Genomic DNA, 10,597 nt, shown 5'->3' on the forward strand with positions numbered 1-10,597 from the left:
GCTACTTCCGAGATCCTGGCTTTGCTTGACTCGGGTGCTGAGATCAGTGTGATCTCGCGTCAGGTTGCGCGACAGCTCCAATTGACCACACAGCGTATTCCCGCCACGCTCACCGCTCAGTTCGCGCATGGCGACGCCAAGGTCGTGCTTCGTGAAACCTGTCTCCTGCCGTTTCGCATTGCAGGTACCAACGTTCGAACGCAAGAAACGTTCTTCATTCTGGACTCTCCAGCATCACTGCCGGCGATCTTGTCCCAACCGTTCATTGCCAAGATGAAAATGAATATCGACTTTCATTCCAAGCTCGTTACTATTCCAACGCAGGATGGTACTGCGGGGCGTCAACGCCTTCCGCTCGCATTTCACATCCCTGGTCCTGGCTCCGCGGCTATGCGGCAAGCCCAGTGTTTGATTTTTCCCTGGCATGCGGACTGGAACACGCTTCAGCCTCCTCCACCTGAGGATATGATGCCCTGGGTCATGGCGACCGTCTCCTCGCCTGTTTCTACCAGTTCGTTGGTCTCTCAGGTCGCCTCGTCGGACTCGCCGCTCGCAGCTCAGGCCTTGCAGGAGCTACTCGAGGATTTTTCCGATGTTCTGGTGGACGAACTACCAATCCAGCCACCTGTCTCGCGGGGGCAGTATGACGTTGTCCTTCGGGTTCCTGATGACGTTCGTCCAATTCGTCGTCGTCCCTACCGACTTCCTGCGACGCTCCAGGAGGAGCTCGCTAAAACGATCGACTTCTTGTTGGCACGTGGCATCATCGAACGGAACAATGATGTCATGTGGCAGAGTCCCGTCATCTTTGTTCGCAAAGGTCTTTCCTCTGAAGGAGTCCCTCAATTTCGTTTTTGTATTGATTATCGAGGAGTCAACAATCACCTCCTCGACGACAGTTTTCCGCCTCCCGTCCCCACCGAGCTCATGGAACGGATCGGGCGGGTGCTCTCGCAGCGTACTGAGTCCAGTACGGATACCCTCTACTTCAGCAAGCTGGATATGGCCTCGGGATTCTGGCAGCTAGCTCTCACTCCTGACAGCTCTCAATATACTGGGTTTGTTACTGAACAAGGATCCTACCAATTCCGCGCTCTGCCCTTTGGTCTGAAAACGGCCACAGCTGCCTTCCAGAAGTTCTCACAGGGCATCCTTGCAGGTATGGCCAACGTCTTAGTCTACGTCGATGATGTCTTACTCTTTTCCATGGGTAATCCTCGTTCACACCTACAGCAGGTGCGTCTCCTACTGGAGCGCCTCCGCCACCACCAGGTCTTCGTTAAACGGACTCGGTCTGCTGAGACTGCTTTTGCCGCGCTCAAGACAGCTCTTACGCAGGCTCCAGTCTTGTCTCACTTCCGTTCTGATCGGCTGACCATCCTGTACACAGACGCTAGCGACCTGGCCATTGGAGCCGCGCTTCATCAGATCGATGAAAACAACGAGGAACATCCCGTTGCATTCTATGGCAAGAAACTCTCCTCCGCCGAACGCAATTACTCCACCTATGAGCGTGAGCTTCTTGCTCTCAAGGAAAGTCTCCGCCATTTTTCCTACTACTTGATTGGTCGTCGCTTTCGTGTATGTACCGATCACCACAGCTTGATCAGGTTGAACACCCAGTCTGAACTCTCTCCCCGCCTGGCTCGTTGGTTGTCTACCTTCCTTCAGTACGACATGGAGATCCACCACATCCCTGGCGAAACTAACGTCGTTGCTGATGCCCTCAGTCGGATCTCAGGCGACTCGCCTGCTCCATCGTTCGCTCCCCAATCACCCGCTGATCTGACTCAGGCTCATGAGCGCGCTATGCGTGCTGAAGACATTGCTCGGGATCTTCTCGTTGGCCTTCATACCGTTCAGATGCTTACGGATTCCTCGTTCGTCTCCCAACTGATGCAGAACTACTCCACCTGTCCTGATTTTCAGGTTTTATACCAATTGGGCAAAGACGGTGAATTGCTTGGCCAACCGGGTTGTCGTCATTTTGAATTTTCGGATGACTTGCTCTACTATGTTGACTCTACCGGCAGGACGAGGATCTGTGTTCCTACCGCTATCCGCGCGGCTGTACTACGCCTTGCACACGATGATGCCGGACATGTTGGTTCTGACAAGACCTACCTCTCACTTGTTGCCAAAGTCTACTGGAATAACATGAAGCGTGACGTGGAAAATTACGTGCATTCCTGCCTCATTTGCCAGGCTGCGAAGAACTACAAACAGAAACCCATCGGTTTGCCCAAGAGCATGACGTTCCTGCTGACAAATTTGACGTCATCTCCGTCGATCTACTCAGCGGACTTCCGACTACCTCCCAAGGTCATGATTCTCTCTTCGTCATGTTGGACTCGTTCTCGCAACATGTCACGCTGGCTCCAACTCACAAGTCTGCTACGACCCAGGAACTTGTGGATTTATTTCTCCAATACTTCTATCGCACTCGTGGTCTTCCTGCTGCGATCCTTTCGGATAATGGGCCAAATGTCTCCTCGCATTTTTGGGACACAGTATTTCAGACGCTAGGCGTTCAGGTACGCCACTCCTCCAAGTACTATCCCCAGGCCAATGGTCGCGTTGAACGGATCAATGCAACCATTCTGGATATGCTCCGCACTAAACTCGCTCAGGGTTCATCTGAATGGACAGTCCATCTTCCATTCATTGAGTTTGCCCTCAATCATGCTCCCCGTCGTGAAACAGGGTTATCTGCCTTTCAAGTGGAATACGGCAAGAATCCGCGCTCAGTTATGGACTTGACCCTTGATCAGGTTCTTCCTCAAGCCCGCACGACTGTCGACAACATACGTGCAGGTGAAAACCTTGTTCGAGATACCTTGGCCTCGATCGCCAATCGAGCAGAGACGCGTCTACTTCCTTCTCGCCGCCCGCTTCGCTGGCAAGTTGGTGATTTGGTCTGGATCGACGCGCGTTTATTCAATCAGCAGTTTGAAATTCGCAAATTTCGAGATCGATACATTGGTCCTTTCCCAATCACCGAGGTTTGCAACAACAACAATTATCGAGTTGATGTTCGCCAGCGCTTCCCTCGCATGGATCAAGATGTTTTTAATGCCAAGTTCCTACGCCCCCATGTGCGCAGGAAAGATCATTTGCAACAGCCTGTGGTTTCCCAACCTGTCCCTGGATTCTACGAAGTGGCTCGCATCATCAATCATCGTCAACGTAATGGTGCGAAGCAATATCTGGTTCGTTGGAAGGGATTTTCCTCCGCCGACGACACTTGGGAACCTGTTGCCCATCTCTCGCGTACACCGGCGCTCCGTCAGTTGCTTCAGAAATATGAACAGCATCGCACGAGCCAAGATGCTTCTGCAGCGTCGTGCGCCTCTCAATTAGGAATTTTACGTGCTGCGCCTGGAGCGTGTCAGAAGAAAAACAGATTTGACAAGCTGAGAAAGCGAAGTTTTCTGAGTCCTGAGCACTCCAAGAAAGCGCAGAGAAGAGCGTGTCAGAGCTCATAGGAACCGAGCCCGAGTCAGACAAAGGCCTATCAGGATGAAAGGACAGTTGGCTGTCTCGTACTCGTGTTCGAAGCTGACTTCTCCTGGATGACCCAGGATACTCTACTCCAGTGTGAAGCTGCTGAAAGGACCCCTGTGGAGGCCTTTGTTGCAGCAACCGTGTACCCGTGGGGGACTTACAAGGTAAACAGAAGGGGTGCGTCTTGTGCAGTACGACCCGTTGGAAACAGCTTGCTGCCATGCAAGGACGGGGTTCTCTTCCCTGCGAGAGAGCATGGTATCCTCTCGAAGGTCAGAAGGGATGCTTGTCAACTTCCAAGAACAGGACACCCCTCCTTTCTGTAGCCAAGAGACGGCACCCCTGGCTCATTCCTCGAAGCTATAAAAGGATGAAACTCGTCAGAGCTAGGTGGTCCTCTTCCCCTTTCGTGTGTGTGCCACGATTGTTGAGACGTCTTTGTGTGTATCGTCTTGTCTTGTTTTGTGTGTGTGTGTGAAAGAAATAAAAGAGAGTTAGATCTCCTTCTGTTTCACCGCTTTCCCTCTTAGTAGAGAAATCCAACGTGAGTTCTTATTGAACTGCGCTTGAAGGTCCACTCGAGAATCTTCGAGGTGTGACACCCATGGGGAAGAAAACCTCCCTTGACCCCCCTGTTTCTCGACGGATCCTGCCGGCCGGGCCCGTCAGTAGACCGACTGCAGCCTTCAGCCCCGCCTCAGACCCCCTGGAGGCCCGCCAGGAGGCTAAGTGTCCGGAGATTGGCCGGGGGCCTGATCTCTCCGGGCGGCCGTGACCGGTCAGCGGACCGTGTCAGCAGGCCCGTGACATGTCAGCCGGCTGACAGGGGCCGTGACCCGGCTGACAGGCTCACCTGACCGGTCACGTGACACATCACGTGACCGAGACAAGACTTTTTTATATCGCAGATCCAAAAACCCATAGGACATTTCTCCCAGGGGGAAGAAAACCTCCCTTGACCCCCCTGTTTCTCGACGGATCCTGCCGGCCGGGCCGGTCAGTAGACCGACTGCAGCCTTCAGCCCCGCCTCAGACCCCCTGGAGGCCCGCCAGGAGGCTAAGTGTCCGGAGATTGGGACCTTGGCAGATGAGTTTCAATAAAGAAAACCTCTAGCGTTAGTCGTTCCCTTTCAGCATGTTCATCAGATAATCTGGGATGTTCATACCCCTGTCATGAAAAGCCAGAAAGGCGTTCATCGCATCGGCCGCCCGCTGCGCGCGAATAGCTTCCGCATTTATTCGGTCTGCCTGGGCCTTGATGATGTCTGCCTCGGCCTTGAGGACCTGTGCCTTCCCAAACTGCTCCATAACGGTTCTGTCGTTTGCCTGAGAGGTCTCCAGTAGATCGCACAGGCGGTCTTGCTGACTGAGAACGCCCCCAACATGGTCGGAGGACGGGCTGCCGCTTTTGCGGTTGGACCCTTTTCCGTTGGGATACAGAGCTGGATCCTGCTTGGCGCGCTTCTGTAGACCGAAAGACAGAATTATCCTCCTCGGAACTCGGATCTACAGGCTCGGGGGAGGGAGTTAAGCACTGCTCAGTCTGTGCTGCGATGTTATAACCACAACGTTTAGCGGTGGTCTCCATAGCACCCTGTAGCCTCTCCCTGGCGTCATTCTCCTCATCCAGAGCATCCCTCTTCTCCCTCTCCTTCCTGTCTTTCATAGCCTTCATCCGCCCGGCCAGATCGAGCATGAGCTGGTGCATCTCTGAAAGTTCCCCGCCACCATTCTGCCACAGCTTCACCCATTTTTCCTCACCTCCGTTAGCGATTTCCTCAGCATGTTTCTCAATCTTGCGCCATTTGTCCTTCAAGGTGTTCAACTTCAGCTGCCCTGCAAACACAGGATGCCCGTTGAGCGCCTCCTGAGCCTCCTTCAGCGTCTTCTCCTTCTTCCCCCATTCAAATATGGCACCATCGTTGTATTGCATGACACATTTGATGATCTCCACCATGCGCTGTTCCCCATCCCCCTTGAATTGCATGGCCGCATGGGACAGTTCAGATGGCTCTCCCACGCCTAGTGCATTAGGTCCTTCATCGCCTGTTCCAACACGTAGTGGAGCGCCGTGGGGATCTTCAGCCTGCATAGGTTGCCGTGGAGTGCCGTGGGGATCTTCAGCCTGTATAGGTTGCTGCATGGTTGATGCGCGCGCAATTGGTGAAGACAAGAATTTGAAATTAAATTCGCGTTGTAAGCTCGCGGTACATCAAATTGGCCTCTGGTACAAATTATTCATCGTACATTAAATGGCCTCTGGTACAACAATTTCATTGTACATTAATTCGAAAAGCTCTCGTTTCAAAAGTCGGTGGAAATGCAATTGTGGGTGCATTCCACCAACTTTTGAGTTTGCAATTCTGGGTCCGAGGTCCCATATTTGCTTTACTCAATTTTTGGATGTACCAGCATTCCACCTGTAATTGGCGTACCGAACACGCCTACTTGTATTATTAGTCTGTTAGCCGATTATGATTTGTCAACATCATCGCAGGAAAACTGTATGCATAATTTGTGTTGGTGGCAGTATTTGTATTCATTTCAAGCGAAGAACGTTATGCAGACTGTGTGGTGGTGGAAGTATTTGTCTTCATCAACGACGTCGTTCAAGATGTACAGAATGTGCCCTGCAAGCAATGAAAACTAAAACCAATGACAACTTCGTAACGTCTCTCGTCACGAAAGAACCTATACAACAACCTGAGTCCAGAATACAACACATATCCACAAAATCCCGAGTATCACCTGTTCGTCGTGTTTGTGAGCATGCAAGACGAAAGTCTACTTGCAAACTATGCGGTGGGATCAGCCTGTGTGAACATGGAAGGCTGCGGACAATTTGCAAAGACTGCCATGGTGGAAGTATCTGTGAGCATTACAGGAGGAGAACCCAATGCAAACATTGTGGAGGTGGAAGTATATGAGTGCTCAACAATTACGCTCTAATATTTAAATTCTTCGAACCGGGAGATTTTTCATTTACGAACATTGGAAGCTCCAAGGATTTGATGCACACCCTTGATTCTTTGTCAAGCGAAAGGTTTGTATGTTAGTACTGGTACACTCATTATATCATGCTTTGAATTGTACCAAGATCCTCGTGGGTGAAAACATCAAGAAAGTGAGTGCCAGCTTTTCTTATTATGAGATCACAATCGAAGAATTTTCGACCAAAATCATACCAAACATGCTTCAGGAATTCCTGAAAATCCTAAGCGTTTTCGATTTGCTAATCAAAAAATATTGCTAGTCAGCGACCATCGATTCTGCTGTCATAAGCGTTGTAAGCACGAAGAAAGGGATTTGGTCGAATGGTCTCTTTCTTTCTATAACGTTGCGGATTAAACTTGTTGTATGCGTGACATTTCAATCCTCCCGTGAATGCTGACTTCGTGCAGTTGACAGCACAAATAGTCCTAGACAAACTTACCGGGTGTTTGCTACCAACATTTAATTCAAAAAATCGTTCTTGTCACGACTTAAGCTTCGCAAAGAATCCAGGCTAGCTCAAAAATCTTATTTCTTTTCCTGGATGATCCACTAGTACCGCAGAGTGAGCAGGAGACGCAATCTCAGCGCAAGCCTTCGTAGAATGCACGACTGCCAATTATGAACACTTGCCATAAAATTGTCAACCAGGTGAGACAAATTTACAATATATGAAAACACATAATAAGTGATATTATTCGTGAAGCCTTCATTCATAACAGGATTATATGGTTGCAAAATTTGACAGGAAGGTTGGTGGACTGCTTCATATTAAGAATTGTTACATTCTGTAGCAACTTGATTGTTTTCTTAATTTAACCCTATTGCAACATATCATGGACTTTGCGGCGTAGCAGAGACCCAACGAGGACAAGATTGCAGCGCCTATCGCCTGCAATGCACGCGCGGGGCCCGCAGCTCTCGATTGAGCCTAAGATCACCTCCATCCGACCAGTATTAGCCGAGATATGCCCGATCAAGTCCCCGGAGAGCCATGGGCGATCAGCGGGTGAAGCGGGACTTTGCGGCGTAGCAGAGACCCAACCATAGCGTTGACATTTTGCTTTTTCTGATTTGGGCTGTATGTCTTCCCGTGAGGGGGTTGTTCTGCTTTCTATGTAGATTGGGGGGTGGCGTGTTTGAGGATTTGAAACAGGGTCCAAATTTCAGGTTTATAACTCTGATGTTGTTTTCCAATAAGATATTTTAGACTGTATTGTGGAATGGTTGAGTATAAACCGAGAAGTAGGGCTGCACCCCAGAAGTTACACTGAGATCATGGGGTAGTCTACTAACTTATTTGTAGAGCCTTCTTATGGTACAATTTTATAAACAAGTTTGAACGACCTCTCTCAGTACACGCCATGAGCCTCCCCTTGTTCGGGGCACGTCGCACCGCTCTGTACTGCCCTAACCATGGCTCGCAAACAGCGAGCCCGCGGCAGCGTGTGCAGACATCAGATGTTCACCGAACATCCTCATGGGAAATTCCTAAGGTGTAGAGATGATGATCCTTGAGGAGTGCTTCGTACAGTGCGTGGATCTCACGAAAATCGTTTGGTGAGCGAAGAGCATCAATAATACAAGTGAAAATCACCATCACAGGGATACGTTGCAATCGAAACCGGGTTGTGAAATACCCTAAGCTATCTGCGATGCTGTCAGAGCTCATAGGAACCGAGCCCGAGTCAGACAAAGGCCTATCAGGATGAAAGGACAGTTGGCTGTCTCGTACTCGTGTTCGAAGCTGACTTCTCCTGGATGACCCAGGATACTCTACTCCAGTGTGAAGCTGCTGAAAGGACCCCTGTGGAGGCCTTTGTTGCAGCAACCGTGTACCCGTGGGGGACTTACAAGGTAAACAGAAGGGGTGCGTCTTGTGCAGTACGACCCGTTGGAAGCAGCTTGCTGCCATGCAAGGACGGGGTTCTCTTATCGTCTTGTCTTGTTTTGTGTGTGTGTGTGAAAGAAATAAAAGAGAGATAGATCTCCTTCTGTTTCACCGCTTTCCCTCTTAGTAGAGAAATCCAACGTGAGTTCTTATATGAACTGCGCTTGAAGGTCCACTCGAGAATCTTCGAGGTGTGACATAAAATTGGTAGCAAGGTTGTGATCGGTGATAGAGATCGAGTCTTCTCTCTCCTCCTCCCTTTCTCCACTGTTCTTCTGCTTCTTCCTACGCTTACGTCGCGTAGATGTCCGGATACAATACTCGACTCGCAGCTCGCATGCTGGACGAGAATGCTCCGGATACTTTGGAACATGACTGGCAATCTGCTGCCGGCGTTGACGACGATCTTCGTCCTGAATCGACCGAGGATCGGTCTTTCCAAAACATGTCTGCTGCGCTGTTGGAGGTTCAGCAGCGCCTCAGTGCTCTCGAAGGCCCCGCCTCCTCTGCGGCGGTCCCGCCCGCCGCTCTCAAGCCTGGACCGCCCCCCATCTCCTCGCGTGACGGTCCTCCGCTGGTCTCTCTGGCTGATCAGCAATTGCTTGCTAAGTTGCGCAATCTCCCCAAGTTGGATACTGCCCGCAAACTAGCGCCAACAATGTCCTGACATGGGTTCAAACCATTCAGTACTCCTTTGCTGTGTATGGTATCCCCAACGACCGCAAGGCTGCTCCGTCCGTTGCCGCTAACAAGATTGCTGCTCGCTCGAAGACGCCTAAGCGCCGTCCTCAGGTGCATTTTGCTGAAGAACTGGAAGATGAAGTGCCTCTGGACGGTTACGCTCTCCAGGTACACTTGCATCCGATTGCACTCCATTGCCCCCGGTCAATCTCCGGACACTTAGCCTCCTGGCGGGCCTCCAGGGGGTCTGAGGCGGGGCTGAAGGCTGCAGTCGGTCTACTGACCGGCCCGGCCGGCAGGATCCGTCGAGAAACAGGGGGGTCAAGGGAGGTTTTCTTCCCCCTGGGAGAAATGTCCTATGGGTTTTTGGATCTGCGATATAAAAAAGTCTTGTCTCGGTCACGTGATGTGTCACGTGACCGGTCAGGTGAGCCTGTCAGCCGGGTCACGGCCCCTGTCAGCCGGCTGACATGTCACGGGCCTGCTGACACGGTCCGCTGACCGGTCACGGCCGCCCGGAGAGATCAGGCCCCCGGCCAATCTCCGGACACTTAGCCTCCTGGCGGGCCTCCAGGGGGTCTGAGGCGGGGCTGAAGCACGGGGGAGGAACTCCCAATAAAAGGGTCTAGTACCGGTATTTTTGTATGATATTTTGGGGGTACCTTTTCAGGAGGGGGTGGGTGAGTTTGCAGGAAATCGCAATGGCAGCAAGGCGGCGACCAGGTTTAAGGATGATTAATTCAGCCTGTGCAATGATGACAATCGTGAAACCACCATAGCCTATCAGGAAATTGTAAAATCTATATCATGGTATCAATCATTTGAATTGCATCGTAGCAGTGTTTAATATTTTCCACAATACGTACTTTTTTCTACTTGCAGCCAGCAATGCTACGCAATCCCCGGAACCGTTGCATATTACCTGTTGATCCTTCATCCCATTGCCCTGATTTAGCATATACTCGCTTTCGATTGTTCTTCTGCGTACTATTGTGTGGCTCCACATCATTATCAGATCCATCCCGTGCATTGAAAGCTTCACGGTCGTGCGGTTTGCTCAGGACAATTCGCTTCTTCGAATGCTCGTATACAAAAGGCAGGTTTGGATCCACCTTTTTAGATAATTCTATGCATGCCTGATTGAATTTTCTCAGAAAATCCTTCTTGTTCAGATGGCCGATCAACGACCACAGATTCTCTACACTATCCGTGCAGAGAGTTCGTGAATTGAAGTCATAGTCTCTATCACCCAGCGCATGATTCTTATCCCTCACATACTGTTGTATCCATGAGGATCCGGAACCACGGATACTCGTCGGATACTCTGCCGGATATTCCCTATATAGGCGGACGCATCTCGTGCGGACGGCCTCCTGAATTTCCCCCACTTGCATGCACAGTGAGTGTGGTGGTTGTGCGTAGTTTACCTCCTAGTAAACTTAGAGACTTCTATTTCCTGCTTCTCAATCTTCTTCATCCTTACTTTACTCGTGTCGTTGATACGTTAGCACAGTAGGTATTCAACATTCT

General features: G+C 50.7%; 2 protein-coding genes across 2 annotated transcripts; one reads left to right on the forward strand and one right to left on the reverse strand.

The window, feature by feature from the left end:
- Positions 1 to 4,620: 4,620 nt before the first annotated feature.
- On the reverse strand, positions 4,621 to 5,596 carry GUITHDRAFT_118936 (hypothetical protein; the record flags this gene model as incomplete). Its single annotated transcript, XM_005821817.1, has 2 exons — positions 4,621 to 4,968; positions 5,015 to 5,596. The coding sequence occupies 2 exons, from the start codon at positions 5,594 to 5,596 to the stop codon at positions 4,621 to 4,623; spliced, it is 930 nt and encodes a 309-aa protein (XP_005821874.1).
- Positions 5,597 to 5,978: 382 nt separating this feature from the next.
- GUITHDRAFT_80214 (hypothetical protein) lies at positions 5,979 to 6,431 on the forward strand (the record flags this gene model as incomplete). The annotated part of the gene is made up of 2 exons (XM_005821818.1): positions 5,979 to 6,129; positions 6,247 to 6,431. The coding sequence occupies 2 exons, from the start codon at positions 5,979 to 5,981 to the stop codon at positions 6,429 to 6,431; spliced, it is 336 nt and encodes a 111-aa protein (XP_005821875.1).
- Positions 6,432 to 10,597: the final 4,166 nt, after the last annotated feature.

Source organism: Guillardia theta (genome assembly GCF_000315625.1).
Source record: "Guillardia theta CCMP2712 unplaced genomic scaffold GUITHscaffold_137, whole genome shotgun sequence".
Lineage (NCBI taxonomy): Eukaryota > Cryptophyceae > Pyrenomonadales > Geminigeraceae > Guillardia > Guillardia theta.